The following is an 18,746-nucleotide window of genomic DNA, read 5'->3' as shown; positions in this document are numbered from 1 at the left end:
CGATCACGAGAACGGGACGTACGTACAGACGTACGTACAGACGTACGGACGGACGGACGGACGGACGGACGGACGGACGGACGGACGGACAACCAGAAAACATAATGCCTCCGGCTACTTTGTAGCGGAGGCATAAAAATTCATTGTTATGATTCTTCTGCTTCACATTATTATTATCAATTTCATCAATATTATAATTATTATTATTATCAATTTCATAAATATTATAATTATAATTACAATCATCATGATTATCATCATTCTCATTATGGTGACTCACTTCTACCCTGTCAGGCCTGCCAGACTGCGGTTGTATATGTCTTCTGAGAGGATCTTCTACTCCTATAACACCCTCTGCAAGAAGCTCTATTTTACCAAAATCTCCCTGCAACACAAAACCAATAAAACAAGAGAGTTAAACATAACCACATTAATAGTAAAATGAAAACCAAAAAGATATGTATCATGAAACATTGAGCAACGTATGAAATATCAGGAAAGGCAGAAAAATGTTTGTTCAAAGCAAAGCCCCTTGTCAGGTATAGTGTTTAAAGTGTGTCTGAACAATGAGACTATGCAGACTGCATGGTCGACTGCACTCTACAGCTACTCCAGACAAAGCCAGAGACTGACTCAGTTAGGCTCTGTACAAGGTGTTATGGAATCATGTGAAATGTAAAATAAGAGTTGGTGCCAGCACAATTTTATCTTTACTTTTTTGTTCAAAATTATCTGCCAAAAAAAGGAAAATTACCACCTTTTCAGTCCCTAAAATCTTAAAAAAAGTGACAGAAAATGGTTATTATATCTTCAGGTGCATTTCTGCTCAACGTCTTATGCCAGAGGGCTCCAGCTATATTGCACCTGGATCCACTATTATTAGATAACCCAATAAAGGGTCAAAAGACTTTTCTGTTTGTGAAATGCACTTAGAAGATACAATTCTTAAGAAAATTGGAGAATTATATTTGTTTATTGCCCCCATCCCTGAAAAAAAATGTTTGTACCTTAAATAAAAAAGATGAAAATGCTGTCTTACCTTTAAAAATGTGTCTTCAAATATTCTCATATTAATTTCAACAACTGCTCCGCCTCCTGATTCTAAATTATCTACAAGGCATGGAATCAATGCACACTCGCTATTCATACAATTCTGAAAAGAAGAAAAAGACAAAAACATAATAATATTATTACTTATAACAATAAATAACAATAATAATAATTATTAAAAAAATAACAATAATCACAATGATAATAATAATGTTAATAATGATAATGATAATAATGATATAAATAATAATAAAAATACTAATAATGGTCTTGATAATAATACTGTTAATAATACTGATAAAAATACAGATGATGATAATAATGATAATGATAATAATAATGATAACAATATTAATAATAATAAGAAGAATTCTCATATTTAGGTCAAGAACATCTCTGCCTTCTGATTCTAAATTACCTACAAGGCATGTAATGTAATCAATGCACACTAACTATTCATTCTATTCTGGAAAGAAGAAGAAAAAGACCCAAAACATCAGATTTGGATGTTGTAAAATCTTTGTAATAAAATGAGCTCCCAAAACTGCTTTGTATGCCGTTACCCTTAATACCTGATATATACATGATTTATGCATGCAATACAACTGAAATAAACCATTGAGTTCGTTTTGGGGGAAAAATTGTTTGCAATTGAGTATACAGAAAATGTGACAAGTTAACATTAATATGGAACATTTATGAAGCACATAGGAAAAAAACAGGAAAGGAGAGGGAGAAAGAGAGAGAGAGAGAGAGAGAGAGAGAGAGAGCGAACAATACAATATAAAGTACAATACCAAATTTTATACCAACTACTAGTACTACTACTACTACCTCTACTACTATTTATTCATCAGAGTTGTACGTACCAGTTGTCTGTTTTTATTTGATCCGAAAAGTGTTGATGCTTGCGGTTGATTTTGTTCTGCATGTGAACTTGTCTTGTTCCTCTTTACAAGCATTTTCTGGAGTAGTCTACTCTGTTCTTCCATTAATGATTGGGTCTCGCAAACACCGGTCCCTTTTAACTGGAGAATCACAAAAAGAAACAAGTCTATCAGGGTGAATGTATGATGATAATGATGATAATAAGATTATAACAATAATAATAATTAGAATAAGAAGAAGAGGAAGAGAGGGGGGGGGGGGCGATTAGCAACAATAGTAATAATAATAATGATAATAATAATATTATTATAATAATAATAATAACAATAATAATCATCAGTGTCTGTGATATGTTGTAAAAGTGAAACCCTAACAAAATGTGCTTCAAAATGATCATGAAGTGCTTCAAAAAAGTAAAATCTTTTTCCCCAATATGTTATAAAAAACCTGTTCAAAACTGTTTGGCAAACAGTTTTTGACATTTCTCATTCCAATCATAAATATCTTGTAAATCAGAAAGGGGATCAGCTTCTAAAAGTCATGGGATTCCTGATTGACCAAAAGGTTTATAATTATGATTGCAGTTTGAGCTAAATCCAGGATTTTGTTTAGAATCTGAGGCAAACATAACCCAATCCCTTTAATAATAGATCAGAACACTTGACAGTGTTACCCAGTCATCGTATTCAATTAAAGTACACATACTCCATTCTACTTGGGAGCATTCCGATCTGGCAGCAATTTTACAGACGCACACATGCTATTCCAGCCACAATAACATTCGTATCAGCACCTTGTATCCTCTAGAAAAGACGTCACAATAGTTTCATAGGATTTAAGCAAGGTGATGCATTTTTTTTCTTGTCAAGGCAATAAACTTACTGCAATATTTGAGAAATAGATGAGCATGTCTCCATTTTTTGTCTTCCAAGGAATTGTGATATTGACGGAGGCCATGAAGGGAAGGTTGCTGGGTCCTAGATTCCGAGCCTAAATGAGAGGAGATAAAAGTAGAAAAGATGAATGAAATATTGATATGTTTCAATTTCCCTTTGTTTTGCTAACATTTTACGAGAATTTTACACTTTACAAAAATAATATAGATGACGTAAAACAACATAAATTTTATGAAATATCAAATCTTTTATAATTTTGTCAATACTTCAAAAGACCAAGACCTAAGACAATTTTGCCCTAGTCTTCAACTCGGGGCAATATGATCTCAGCTTGGTCAATATTTCTGATATACCCCTCAAGCCCAGTAAATATAATATAAATATCATCAGGCTAGTAAAACTATAGAAGGGCAAGTCCATTGCGTTTGGGGCCATATTCTGGAAGCTATGTTATCTTTCACGTTAGGAAAACAAACAGTGAAAGTGTGCAGAATAAACACTTACTGTATCATTGGTGCTTGCACAGTTGTCCCTTATAAATGTTAAGTGAACATAGCAAACTATCCTCGGACATTAACCTGTCTTGTTCTAAGTTTGATTTGTTATGACAAATAACATTATTTTACTAACATAAAAGATAATATCCTTTTCAGAATGCCATCCCGGGTTATTTTGTGTCCCAGACATTTCAGAGTGTCATGGAATTCAGGACATATTAAAGATTAAAACAATAATTTTCCTTGTTATAAGTTCTGATTCCAGCTAGAGTAGTGTAATCAACTATATTACAACCATCAGGAACCTGTTTCACAAAGCCTTTTTTGATGACAAATGACAAAAATTAGTGACAAATCTGGTTATAACCAATCAGAAGCTAGGATTTCAGTAGCTTATAACAAAAACTGTCATTTGTCACTGATGACAAGTTTTGTGAAGCGGGGCCCAGGTGTAGTAAAAACCTTGACGAGGTCAGAAACACATGGGACAAATCACCAGGGACCCGTTTCACAAAGCCTTTTTTCGATGACAAATGACAAAAATCAGTGACAAACCTGCTGATAACCAATCAGAAGCAAGGATTTTACTAGCTTATAACAAAAGCATTTGACACTGATGAAAAGTTTTGTGAAACGGGTCCCAGGAGTCATTTAAAAATAAAGATTAATGTTGTACAGCCTATTTGCGACTCACATCATAGATGTGTTTGAATGCCGGTCCAATGTGCTTGTCAAGATTGACTTTATTGATCTCCGATGGTATGAGGGGAAGGGTCTCATCCATTTGAGACTCGTTGACGGAAGGATCCTGGCTGTTTGTGCTGTTGGATGCTGGCTGCCCGTACAGCACACTGTTTGGTCTCGTTACCCTTTAATAAGTGTGGAAAGTCAGGGAAAAGAATCCAGAGTTATATTAATGAGGATTGTCAGAGAAGATATAAGTACACTCTCTCCCAAATAATGCCTTGAGAAACTCCTAATTTTAGCTTTGAAATATTGCCTTTTATGCAATCATTTGATTACTATAATGATGGAATAGCAAAATAGCAGTCAATTGCTGATTTATCTTTATGTTTAAGAGGATGCGTGATGGCTCAGTGGTAGAGCGGTGGTCTCGTAATCGGGAGGTCCTAGGTTAAAAACCAAGTTGATGCACTAGTGCTCTTTGGTAAGGTATTAATCCTTATTACCAATCTGTTGTACAGTCTGTACTGCATTATTCAATTCAAAGTAATTTTTGTGTTTCATACAATAAAGAAGATATAGCAGGACAACAACATTTATAATAATGATAATAATTATCATAACAATAATATTAATAAAACAAAATAATAATGATAATAATTAAAAAAAAAACAATAGAAAAAACACACAACAACAACACAAATGTTAATAATAATAATGATAACAATATTAGGAGGAACAAGAAGGCTATTAAAAAACATAAGCAATATTAATACTTTGTAACTGTGATAATGATGATCATGAGAAATTTCTAGTGCAAATATATACAATATTACAACTAAAGGCACATACCCTGATATTGTGATGTCTGCTTCTATCCTGATAGGTACCCGGATCCTTTTTATGTTGTTATAGAGAGTGTGATTATATTCTGTGCTCGACGTCGAGGCCTGGACCACAATATCGATGCTTCGGCTGTTGGCATGAGCTGTGGGGACCGACAATTTCACCCTAAAGCTGCTCTGTAAGATGAGAAATAACAGAGACAAGTAATTTTTTTTATAAATGTAATGCTTCCTGGGAGAAATTTCAATTATTTACACATATTTGTGGCTTACACCCAGTAAAAACAGATCAATCAATCGATCTTATTTACTGGGTGCGAGCCACAAATTCATTCCCCAATTCATTTCTATTGCTGTTTAACTTTTTATAATTCCGATATATTTGTAGACATGTTTCCATTTTGTGTGTATTTTGTGTTTTCTATATTGTATATAATCTGTATCTTATATGTTTTTTATGGATTTAAATTGAAATAAAACTTGAACTTAAACTTGAAATATGTTTGATTAATTAATTGACTTGTTTAACAAATTAATTGTTTTGATCACTTGGAGTCAAGTAACATCATAAAAATAAAACAGTTTTAATATCACAACCAAATCTACACTAAAAATCATTCAGATTTTTTTGTTAAAGCCTAATGGCACAAAAGCTCTCTCTCTCTCTATATATATATATATTTAATATGTTAGGAGCCAGAAGGGCATTGACTCTGTTAAATTAAATCAAACATTTACCACCCTTTCGATGTAAAACAGACAATATTAGAGAAGAGAAAAAATGAAGATACTCCGTATTAAAGCATAGGAAAAGATTAAGGGGAAAAGGTGAGTGAGCTATAGAGCTTAAAAGAAAGGGCAAGGAGGGAGAGATTCCAGGGAGATAAAAAATAGGAGGAAAGAACAAAACTATGATACAGGAATATCCATAGCTTGTATAGTATAGATAGTTACATAGTTGGGCTCATACATGGATCACCACAATAGTTCCTCCCATAGGCATTGTATGTGGGAGGGAACTCTTTGGATTTCCATGAATTGACCTTTGAGTGTGTACAAGTGCATTGTCACAACTATCTCTCTCTACTAGCTATGGATATCCCACCGCTGCCACCATAATATGCGTGAAGCCTTGTTCAGACATGATGTGGTAAGCCGCCTCATTTTAAGAAGGAGCACCAAATTAATCAGATCTTTTACTAAATGGCAAGTGGATTGAAAAAAGACTTCGAAATGTGCAAACTTAGCAGTTTGATCAAATTTACAGGGATTGTATGACACATGCACAGGCCATAATTCCTCCACCGTCAATTAAACACACTTACCAAATTCTGAACCCTTGATGAAACACTAAACCTAACTCTCACCCCAAACTGCACCTAACTTGAGGAGCTTTGTATCAAATTAGCACATACTTATAAAGTTAAAGGCATTTCATACTAACGATCTTCTACCTGATATAATAGGGCAAGTCCTTATTACTGGTAAGCAGAACAGCCAAATTGGCAGACACCCTTCAGCCAGCTGCAGAATAATATCATCAACAAACACTTAACAAGAGGAATACAAGAAAAAAGAAGAAAGAAATTTATTTCACTCTGAGAAATAATATCTTACTCTTGAGTTGGCTTTCATTGGGTTATCCACATCACAGAGAACCGATGCAGTGTCGTTATTGGGTGTCAGCGGTAAGCATAGAACAATTGCTTCTTGTTGCTGTAAAGAGAAGGTAATGATAAATGATGATTTTTATCTTTTTTTACCAAGGGTAGTCGCATACATGGCGGTATCAATACAAATCATGGTCACAAATCTGCAGAATTTACATTTATTGATAAAATATAAAAATATTATCTAAAGATCATAATAGTGAAAGCAACAAGTGGCATGATTGGCCTGCCATATTTAAGTCCAACATGAAGTCGATCTTAGTATTTGTGAAACACCCTCCTGGGGTGAGAGGGATAGATGTTACCTCCGGAACAGAGATTGAACCCGAGGCCTCTCATAGAAATAATCAGAGCCTGAGAATAAGAGATTCTTCTTCCGGAAAAATAATTATGTACAATATATAATCAATGGACCTCTTGACTGAATTTACAAATTCTTTTGGCCTATCACCGGGCCTTGGCCGTTGTGTCTCCTCATCTTCTTTGCATTTCTTTGTACTGTACGTACTACGATGCTGTGTTATCAAACCATAATCTGTATGTATTTATGTCATGTTAAGGAATGAACTAATGAAAATCATACAATGATTAAAGCCCCTCTGCATTGGTTTGGCATGGAAGGATTAGACCCCCCTGCAAGGTCACAGGCAGATGGTTATCTCATCAAATCAGCTCTCAATTAACATAAGAAAAAGGGCATCATGGGGGATCAACAGATACCGCATTGGCATTGTTTGCTGTATAGAGGGCGCAAGTAGCATTTTCAACATTTTCAACAATATGAAACTGATTTTTTTTTCCTGCTCCCTTTGATGTTTTTCTTTTTTCCCTTCTCTTCATGGATGTAGGGAGAGATGTTTTAAAGCCCCACTGCACTACTTATAGCTACTTGTGCCCTCTATATAGCAAACAATGCCTAATTGGTGCCTGTTGGTCCCCCATGATCCTGTTTTTCTTATGTTAATTGAGAGCTGATTTGATGAGATAGCCACCCCTCAGTGACCTTGCAGGGAGGTCTAACCCCCCCTGGCCAAACTAGTGCAGGCAGGCCTTAATCTGTATGTATTTATCTCATGCCTAAGAATGAAATGATGGAAACAATACATGTACAATGATTAAACAAAAATAGAATTAGATCAATCTTGGTATATTAAAGGTAATACAAAGTTTTAGGAAATTTTGAAAATTGGGTGGAAAGTGAATCTTTACAATTTGATATATTTGGATGCCCCTGTGGATGTATTATAAGCACTAAAAAAGTTAGCCCCCAAAACACTTCTGTTTTCGAGAAAAATTGAATATAAAAATTCACCGGTGCTCCCGGTAAATTTTGATAAATTTCAGAAAATAATAATAATAATACATAACATTTATTAGGCGCTTAATACTGATGTTTCTAAGCGCACAGTGTTCTGATTAAGAGAAGACTATAACCCGTAGAATTAAATTAGAAGAAAAAGCAAAAATACAAAAGTAACATAGATAAGGTAAGAAAAACAGTGGCAATCAACTAAATAAAGACAAATATGGTGCGCACCTCCATTGACCGACGCACAACTGCAATTTACAATTTGAAAAGATAGGTTTTGAGTAGAGATTTGAATTGAGATACAGAGGGGGCGCAGTGAATAAAGGCGGGCAGTTTGTTCCAGAGAGCGGGGGCAATAACTGAAAAGGCGCGGTCACCATACCGGGTGTTAGTGCGGGGTCCAGGTGTTAACAGTAATGTGGAAGATGAACGAAGTGTTCGTGACGACGTACGGGAACGTAAGGATATGAGATCGGAAAGGTAAGAGGGGGCTAAGCCTATGGCCGTACAATGGTAGCTGCGACCATGCAAATCTCAGAATATGTAGTTGTGATATACAATTTCCAAACGAGAATAGCTAATAGGTCGATTTTAGTCAAGGAACATCGTTTCATAGCTAAATTAATATCTTGACCTTGAGAGGGAGCTATACAACATAAAGAGTTTATTATCTATAATTTCAGAACTTTAGACACGATTTCAACCGCGAAAACGATCAATGGACCAATGGATATTGTAGGAACGCATATGCTTCCAATATGTTCATTTAAACCAAATTCATGACCCCATACCAAAACTTTGTAATACCTTTAAACAATTTGAAATTTTGTTGCTCCCACGTATTCTTTTATATTTCTTTTTGGAGGGAGGGAGAGATGTCATACTTATCCATATCATGCTTCTTACCCTGTTACTCTCCACCCTGACGAAGGTGATCCCGATGGGGTGTTCGATGAGGACCTGTGCTTGATGAGCTTCCTCCCCTTCGTTGATGAGATCCACCATCACATAGATATTATCTGCTGATCCAAGCGGGAGGTACTTGGTGCCTCTGCAGATTAAAAGATGAAAGAGAAGCTTGCGTTCTGGGGGGTGTTTCACAAAACTTGTCATCAGTGACAAATGACAGTTTTTGTTATAAGCTACTGAAATCCTTGCTTCTGATTGGTTATCAGCAGATTTGTCACTGATTTCTGTCATTTGTCATTGTAAAAAGGCTTTGTGAAACAGGTCCCTGGTAAAGATGAACTCCTTACCAACTCAATTGAAATTAAGTCCATCACGGAACTCATTTAAAGACATGCACAAGAAATTCCTCTTGAGTGATTCAAGAGTGTAATAATCTATGTAGTACATGTATTATCTTGATTCCTTAAGTTCATTCATCAAATTCTCTTGCCCATCTATTTCTTCCATGTTCTGTCTTGTTAACTTAACTCTCTCTCTCTCTCTCTCTCTCTCTCTCTCTCTCTATCTAGCTATCTCTCTCTCTCTTGCAATTCCTTGCGCTTCTCTCACTATAAATATGACTGACAAAGAAATAGGACAAAATATACAGTTCCTCAGGTAGACAAAGGAACATCCCTTCACTGCTATTATGTAAAAATGTGTAGAACAGGTGAATATGCATTTGACACCTGTTCTACACCTTTGTACATGAAAGCAGTGAATGGATTTTCCTTTGTCTACCTGAGGAACTGTATATTTTGTCCTATTTCTTTGTCCGTCATATTCATAGTGTCTCATCCTCCATTTACCTTTTCATTCCATCATCCCCGTTGTACCGTCTAAGCTGTCGTTTGAGACAAACACCTGTTATTGGGGTTGTAATGTATTTTTTGTCCTCAACGTTTAGAGGGTAAAGTAACTTATAGTATTCTTATTTTCAATGTAGGGATGAAATTTACAAAATTTATAATCTTTTATTTGTCCCAACTCATTTTTAAACCAAGCTTCACTTGTACTTATTGTCAAGATGTTTGTAATTTTATAGTTCTGTATTTGTATTTTTTGTGGTGTTAATGAGTGAATAAACTGAATTGAATGAAATTTTTTATTGTAAGCTTTTTTAAAATACTTATACATGTCGTCATTATTATGAACCAATGAATCCATACACTGATATATGTAATGGATTTGTCGGTTCATATAACAGCTGACGATGTATGCGTCACTTTGGAAGAATATCTTAGTAGAAATGTCCCTTGACAAAAAAAAAACTCTTCAGATAAGCATCTGAGGAAGGAGCGGCTTACTCTATCAGATATATATTTTTGTTTGCTAAGAAGAATCTTCATATTTTGAGATACCGGTAAGTTTAAAAGAAATAATGTTTCATCCTCATGGAACCATAGATACATGAAAATAAATAATTTATAATGATAAACATATTCTGTTTCTTATGTAGCACACAATAAATTATGATGTAAATTTCAAAAAGTGCAGCTCCACTTAGTCTCAAATGGCTAATATACAACATTTTTTTTGTGTGTTAAAAAAACTCTTAGTATTTTGAGGTAAGTTTGAAATAAATAATGCTTTTATCTTCATGGAACCATCGATACATGAACATACATTATTTTTAATGATAAATATATTCCGTTCTTATAAAGCACATCTCCAATTATGATATAAATTCCTAAAGTGCAGCTTCACGTACAACCTATTTTGAGGACCCTCCATCATCTTCAGTACAGTCCCAAGAAAAATTCGTTAACACAAATTCCATATTTGAAAGATGAATTTGAACATCGAGTCTAGCTATCACAGCAAGATACAGGTAGTACAGGAATTCCTTGGTAACTTCACAATGTATATGAACTCCAGTGAAACCTGTATATAAAGACTGCTTAAGGGGGGGGGGGAGGAGGGGGTCTTCATAGACAGGTGGTCTCCATGTAAAGGTACCCTTAGTATATGTTTCAATGATAAACCACTTTCAAGGGACTCAAAGACAGGTGGTCTTTCTATACAGGTGGTCGCTACAGCAGAGTTGACTGTACGATGCAATCCACATTGAATTTGCAAAGAGTCTGGATTAACTCATAGCCTGCCACAAGGCTGCATGGACGCTACTGTTATAGTGCTTTGTACATGCGAGTGAGCCATTGCTTCACTGCCTTGTGCATGCTTGCACGCATTCGTAATAGCAGTTATTGTTCATGCTTATTGGACTGTGCTGCGTCTTTCGCACGCGCTATTCATAGAACCATCGCGTTAATCAGATTATCTCAGAATAAACTTTGCACGGGGGAATTTGGGGCTTGGCACAATGGGGATTAGCCAGCCATGTGGCATGATAAGAGTTAACAAGTGGTCATGGATGGAAACATTATACTCACCTTGGGATGATGATATCTGCTTCTAGTTTTAGGTCTGTCACACAAGTAGAGTCATTGCCACAATTGTGCGTAAAAATTGCCTTTAGGAGAGAGAGAGAGAGAGAGAGAGAGAGAAAAGAGAAACAGGATTAAAGGTAAAGACCAGTATTGGAAATGCCCCAATTTCAAAAAATGAAATGAAAGCTCTTATTACCAATCATGTGAAAGAATATGTTTTGACTAATGATGATAACAAATTTGCCGGGAAACCGCCTACTAATTGATATATTTGGTAAATTAGTTATCTATTGGTATGTGAGAGATATATGCATGTGTCACAGTCCCATGTACATCTTTCTGTGTACAGTGCTTGTAACTTTACGAAGACTGGGCCAAATTTCTTATCATATTGATGATTCCAGAACCTTGCAGTACACACCTATACTTATACGCTAGATGATCAACCTTTTCTGATCGATTCCACAACGTTTCTTTCACAATGCAATCGCATGACCATAACTGGTGTTTATCTTTAAAACTTGTTTGTTTACTCTTGGGTCGTCACTAACTTCATTAACATTAGATGAAACTTGAACAGTTATGCATCAATGATAATGATGATGATGACGAGATGATGATGATGATGATGATGATGATGATGATGATGATGAAGATGATGATGATGATGTGATGTTGATGATGACAATAATGCTGCTGGTAATAATGATGATGATGATGATGATGATGAAGATGATGATGACGATGATGATGATGATGATGATGATGATGATGATGTTACTGCCATGGTAATGATGATAGTCAATCAGTTTGTCCTGGCAATAGTGATGGCAAGATGGATGTGAAACAAAATAGTTGTCATGGTGACAACGGTAAAGATAAAACTCACCTCTTGTACCACAGTGTTATCTGAGTAGGGGCTGATGGTGGGGCACAACCTGTTACATAACGTTACATAACGAGCACCCCCTTCAGTCCGCAGCTGGTGGGAGAGGCGGAATGGAACAGGGCTCAGGAAGTCCTTCATGTCTCTCTGCAGATGTAAAAACAAAATAACATTGGCATTGACGGTAATCATTGTTTCAAATACCTTGTGAACTCAGTCAATATATGCATGCAAATCTGTTCAGTTTACAACTTTTGCTGATACTGTTATACCTAATAGTATTACTGACTAAGTAATAATAATAATAATGATGATACTGATGATGATAGTAATAGCAGTAATTCTACTAACACTACTACTACTACTACTACCACTACTACTACTACTACTACTACTACTACTACTGCTTCTACTACTACTACTACTACTACTACTACTACTTCTACTACTACTACTACACACTGCTTCTACTACTACTACTACTGCTACTAATGATAATATGAACATCAAGGAAACACCTTTAAAACATGATCATCCATATTGCATAAGACACTCTTCTCATTCTTAACACTTACAAGCTCAACATTATCATAATTATTTCTGTTGTAATCATTGTCATCTATCATTATCTCTAATACAATTATTATCATAATTATAAGTATCATTATTTTATTATTACTACCATCATCATCATATTAGCATGCTATGTTTTTTAATGTTACACTGAAATGTGAAACCACAAGATTGTAAGTGTGAAACAATATGATTATTCATTATGTTACTGCAAAACGATGTAACACATATTTTGTAAATCATTGTGTTTTCTGACCAATAAAACTTACCAAGATAAAAAAAAATCATCATCATTATTAATATCATCATTATCATTATTAATATTATTATCATTATCAATATAATCTTCATTATTATCAATACTATTATCCTTTTTATCCTTATTATCATTATAGTCTCGTAATCACAATCATTATCATTGTGATCATTAGTATCATTATTATTATTATTATTCAAATATTTTGTGATTCTGAAAGGCAGGTTAAAGACAGTTTTGAGGTCTGCAGGACTAAATTCATATTTACCTTGAAATAGGCATCAATGTCATGGCAAGTCTGTTGACCTTTGATCAGCTGAATATTGCGCACAACCCTTGGCCCCAGGATGACCCCGTCTTTAGCAAAGGTGACTCTTGATGGAAGTCCAGTAGCAATCTTGTAGTAGTCCACCTCCAACACATGGTCCATACCTATGATGTGATTGAGGGAGAGAGGGGGAGAGAGGGGGAGAGAGGGAAGGAGAGAGGGAAGGAGAGAGGGCAGGGGAGTGGGGGGGGGGGGGGGGGTAGAAAGAGAGCAAGAGGAAAGAAAATGAGACCAAAAGAAAGTGACAGAAAGAGAGTGATGAAGAGGTGAGTCAGATACAGAAAGACGAGGAGGGAGAGAGAGAGAGATAAGGGTAGATAAAGAGACAGAAACAAATATATTTGTGCGGAATTCTGCTGTCTAAAAGAATCACTTAAAACAACAAGAAAGTGCATGTTACACAAACAATTTATGAGCAGCTGAGATGCATCTGTATAGCTTCTACATTGCTTCAGGATTGGTCTTGTTTTTGGAGCATGGAACACAGACAAGAATATTCAAAGCCAAAATTGGAGGAAAGCTGGCATACTTGCTAACATGCAGGCTTCTGATAGCGAAGAATTTTTTGTGAAGAATGTAGTAGATGATTGACAATGAAATTTTAATCTATAAGATTTCCCACCAGTTTGTGTGAGGGAGGTATAAACTAAGATTTTCTTAGAAATGGCCATCACCATTTACTTGATAACATGATGTACTATTTGAAGTCTTTTATCAAGAAGGCCTAATTTTTCTTCAAATTTATGGATGCTTCCTTCCAGCATGTGTGATGTTGAAGTATTTTATTCACCTGCTATTATCTTTTCTATTATAATTGTCGGAATGATATTTGCATGAATGATTTGTTGCTCTTCTGGGGTGAAGGTTTCTCACTTTCTCATAAACAAAATGGATTAGTATTTTTGAATAAATGAGTCACAATTTTTCCCCTGTTTATATAATATAATTTTTACCTTCTCAGCTATGATTTTCCCTCATTGAAAAGTAAAGGTTTTGATATGGAACTAAAAAGACCTTCCTACTAGTTCTCCTAGTACATTACATTATCAAGAAAATGGCTGCGCCCATGTCATGCCAAAAGGCATTACATCATGCCAAGGATATTTTTATTCATATATCTCTTGTACATTTTCGAAAGGACATCAAAAGACAGGAATAAATCTCATCTTTCAGCATACCTACACTTATTCTTTGGAGTGAAGTTTCCTTAAATCCTATCTGCACTAGTTTGGTCAGGAGGGATTAGACTTCCCTGTGTGGTCACTGACAGGTGGTTATCTAATCGAATTACCATAAGAAAAAGGGGATCATGGGGAACTAACGGGTACCACTTAGGCATTGTTTGCTATATAGAGGGCGCAAGTACCTACAATTATCGGTAGTGCAGTCTCACTTTAAATACTGATGTTGCTACCCTGAATAAAGAAGAAGACTACATCAAAATTACATTCTAGTTCATGTATATCTACCTATTGTGTATGGTACAGAGGCTCCGGTATATTTGACGCAGGCTGTGAGGTGAAGACAGGTGGCGGGTCTTCCATTGAGCATACATTCTGCAAGGTTGGTGTTGATCAGGGTTGGTGTCAGCGTAAGGAAAGCTTCCATCTCGATGACAGGTCGACTCCTGTATAGAAAGACCGCCAAATCAAGATATCAATACTAGTGATCTATGTTTGTTTGTTTTACCTGACTGCTAAGAAAGAATGTAAACTTGTAAATACCGTAAGCAAACAGGAAAGTGACGGCTTTAAATTCTCTCCAAGGGAGTTGGTAATGGGGATTCATGCGTTACCAAAAGGCACTAGCGCATTGACTGGGTTTTGAACCCAGGACCTCCTGGGAATGAAACCACTGCTCTACCACTGAGCTGCATGCCTCCATTATAGGCAGGTCCAAAAATTAACATCTACCAACTATTTTTATAGCAGAGACAAATTAAAAAGGAAAATTCTGACTCACAAAAAGAGGGCAGCAGTATCATTCTCGTAAGCGCCGACGACAATGTCTGGATAGCCGTTGTTGTCCATGTCCATTCCTCCAGAGATAGAGTAACCAAATGAAACCATGTTGGTTGATCCAAGCAACCTCTGGAAAACATAAATCAGGAGATAATCAGTATTATACACCACATGACAAGATTCTAGGCCTCTAATTGGTCAAAACTACAGGAATGAAGTTCGCTACTAATTGCTGGCCAGAATAGTAAGAGTATATGTAAGAGCGTACGCTTGGGTTGACTAATCTACTCAACACGACGTTAAGTGTTTACTGAGAAAAGTGAGAACATATTCAAATTGCAATATCTATTTGTAAAAGCAATATTTGGAACTCACATTTCAGACACATTATAGCCACATGGAACCCCTTACATCAAGAGCAAAACATGTTTTGGTGATCAGTACACTTTAAAGCGTGACTGCACTACTTGTAGCTACTTGCGCCCTCTATATAGCAAACAATGCCTCAGCGGTACCTGTTGGTCCCCCATGATCCCCTTTTTTCTTATGATAATTGAGAGCTGATTTGATTAGAGAACCAGCTGTCAGTGACCATGCAGGGAGGTCTGCTCCCTCCTGGCCAAACTAGTGCAGAGAGGCTTAAAGGACATTGGTTCAAACTTGAATTTCTTTAATAAAAAGTATACCTGACTATATGGTTTCCTGAGATGATGCTCTCCACCGAGATAGATGTAGACGGCCCCCCTGCTGTAGTCTTCGTACGGTGCTCCGATGGCCACGTCTTCGTACCCATCTCCATTCAGGTCTCCCACTGACTCGATTACAGTTCCAAAGCGAGCCCCAACAGAATTACTGCCCATTAGTTTGACATCCACTTTTCTCATAATAGCCTGTAATTAAGGACAGAAGGATAGAAAGGATGTATAAAATAATTCATTGAAAATATAATTTGCTATGCATGTAGAGTGGGCTTACTTTGATTCATCGAGTCGTCGAATTGGGTCGGGGGGTCACGTTGCACACCCTTTTGTGATAAAATTACCCCCTGTATTCACGTAAATGTCAGGGGTAATATTTTTGAAATAAACGCCTCTCATCTACACATGGTCATCATCATCATCGTCATCATAACCACCACGATCATCATCATCATCACCATCACCACCAACATCATCATTATCATCATCTGAAATGCATCAACCATAATAAATTATCATAATCACCACTACCTCAAATTTTAAATACCACAATCTCATTTTCACTCATTTAAAGTCCCAATTAACAGCATAATCATATTATTACTATTGTAAACTGTCTTACATTTCCATCGTTGATAAAGATGTAGACTCTGCCTTCGTCTTGGTTCTGTGAGTACTGTGGTGCCCCAACCAGCAAGTCTGTCAACCCATCATGATTGATATCCATACCTAAAACGGCAGCTCCAAAGTAGGTGTTCATCTTAACAAATATTAATGATAATAACAATGATAATAGTAGTATTAGTAGTAGTAGTAATAATAACAATAATAATTATTATTATAATAATAATAATAATAATAATAATAATAATAATAATAATTGTAATAATAATAATAATAATAATTGTAACAATATTGTATTTATGTAATTACAATATCTCAGTGCCATATTGTTTGTAACTACAGTATAGATGGTAGCATCAGATGTGAGTGAACTTTGACCTATAATATACATTCCTGATCATACCCTGCATAATTAGTGTCAATGTGTGTTGATTCGCTGTCGGAATCTTAAAAGTAGAGAATACAAGTGTTTATCATGGTGGCAGCAGTGGGATATTTGCAGCTGTAATGCACGCTATGCAGGTTAGCCAGAATGATATGCCAATGCAGGAGCTGAAGCAGCTTTTAACCGAAGCACCAGTATTGATGTACTATGACCAGACAAAGCTACTTGCCATTCACATTGGCGCTAGTGCAAGGGGACTGGGTGCTGTTGCGGTAATTTCTTAACATGCAACTGAAAGGGCACTGCCCGACAAAGGGCCTTTGCATATTCACTGAGCTCTTTATTATAAGATACAGAAATTTGAAGCATACAACCCTGATGTCATTACACCAAACAGAAAAAATGAAGAACACCATAGTTTACTGCTATATATGAATCGGCCACTGAAATTGAAGTCTTTCTGTGATTTGGGAGAAACCATGATAAAGTCTGTTCACACTTACAGATTCCCCTTTGATGCTGGAGATGAGTTGAAAATTTTGTAGATTATAGATGTAAACGTGCCCCTTCTCATATGCCCTTGGTGCCCCTGTCACCCCCTCCATCGATGTGGGTGATACAAAATGGCCGGAGCTAACTGCATAACCTGCAACACATAACAAAATGTGTGTTAATCATATTTCTGATTGACACTCGGCAACAGAAGAGAAAAAAGTAGACACTCTTTATTGTTCACAATTTTGATATAAACAACCAATAAATTATAATAAAACATATATCAATTTAAAGAAAAGTTAATACTCTACCAACAGCAAATAGGACAAGTTCTTTAACTTTCCTTCTCGGACAGGCACATTAATTTAGCCGTTAGAACCAAAATTGCAGAATCGTTCACAAATGTTTTGTTCACACTGCAAAAACTAGTGAAATTTCTGCTGGTGTTTTAACACAAAAAACACACCAGAGGTGGGTTTTTGTTCCTTGAGTTTACCAGTATTTTCTTAGCAGCTTCTGACGAAACACCAGAATGTGAGAAAATCTAAAAATTTGCTTGCAGTGTTAACGCAGCTAATAAAGTTCTTTCATTGTAAGATTCGAACCGTCGAGAATAAAGTGGAAAGGTATTTTATTGCATTAGGGAAGGAAAAACAGAATGCTTGGTTCAAGTGCACTTAAGAACTCAGTATTATTTTTTTGAAGTTGTACGGATGTGAGGTGATCACTTCAATATGAAGCACTTCAAACTTATCCATTTTACTATCAAATGTAATGAAAGAATAACATATAAAAGTAAGAGTATCGTGCTTGATCAACTCTTTTATCTTCATTCTTTAAACATGTTCCCAAACTTTCGATACACACATTAATTTCACCATTTTGGTTGATGAGTTTGAGAAAGGCTCAAATGTTATTTCTTACTGTGATATTTCTCTAAATTGATTTCTTTTACTCCTTTTTTTTATAATAAATATTTCCTTGTCTAGTTAGAAACCAACCACATCCTCATGGTTGCTAAGAATTTTAGAAATAATTCCTCAAAAAACTCAATATTAGTTTCCAAATTCAATCATCATAATTATCCACTCTTGTTCTTGAAAAATATTCTTGATTACACTTTGTATTTCCATATATGCATGGTATAAAGTATTTCCTGAACATTTAGATGACACACTTCTTTTACAAAGATATTATTCATTTGTAAGAAGCTTAAAAGTCACATTCATAGACCACTAAGATATTTATACTGAAAAGTGTACATCAACTTTAACATTAACATTAAATGATATATCTGTTCTTCTATTCCGAAAAATAGCAATTCTAGAGTAAAAGTTCACTCCCTAAATGTAACCGATAATAT

The 18,746-nt window shown here is 35.7% G+C and overlaps 1 protein-coding gene across 1 annotated transcript in view; it reads right to left on the bottom strand.

Moving 5' to 3' along the window:
- Positions 1–244: 244 nt before the first annotated feature.
- The window catches only part of LOC589343 (integrin alpha-9), a gene marked incomplete at its 3' end in the record, with an annotated part of 84,573 nt that continues 66,071 nt past the window's right edge, over positions 245–18,746 (bottom strand). The window contains exons 8-23 of the mRNA XM_011664950.2: positions 17,392–17,534; positions 16,502–16,639; positions 15,868–16,071; positions 15,183–15,310; positions 14,690–14,847; positions 13,161–13,324; positions 12,067–12,210; positions 11,181–11,260; positions 8,746–8,890; positions 6,478–6,576; positions 4,868–5,037; positions 4,026–4,200; positions 2,821–2,928; positions 1,920–2,078; positions 1,040–1,153; positions 245–385 (exon numbers count right to left, since the gene is read on the bottom strand). Of these exons, the coding sequence (XP_011663252.2) occupies positions 245–385; positions 1,040–1,153; positions 1,920–2,078; positions 2,821–2,928; positions 4,026–4,200; positions 4,868–5,037; positions 6,478–6,576; positions 8,746–8,890; positions 11,181–11,260; positions 12,067–12,210; positions 13,161–13,324; positions 14,690–14,847; positions 15,183–15,310; positions 15,868–16,071; positions 16,502–16,639; positions 17,392–17,534 (2,270 nt within the window). The remainder of the gene's footprint in view (positions 386–1,039; positions 1,154–1,919; positions 2,079–2,820; positions 2,929–4,025; positions 4,201–4,867; positions 5,038–6,477; positions 6,577–8,745; positions 8,891–11,180; positions 11,261–12,066; positions 12,211–13,160; positions 13,325–14,689; positions 14,848–15,182; positions 15,311–15,867; positions 16,072–16,501; positions 16,640–17,391; positions 17,535–18,746) is intronic.

This window comes from Strongylocentrotus purpuratus, unplaced genomic scaffold (genome assembly GCF_000002235.5).
Source record: "Strongylocentrotus purpuratus isolate Spur 01 unplaced genomic scaffold, Spur_5.0 spur5_scaffold_19, whole genome shotgun sequence".
In the NCBI taxonomy this organism is placed as follows: domain Eukaryota; kingdom Metazoa; phylum Echinodermata; class Echinoidea; order Camarodonta; family Strongylocentrotidae; genus Strongylocentrotus; species Strongylocentrotus purpuratus.
This window is presented reverse-complemented; position numbering and strand designations above follow the sequence as displayed.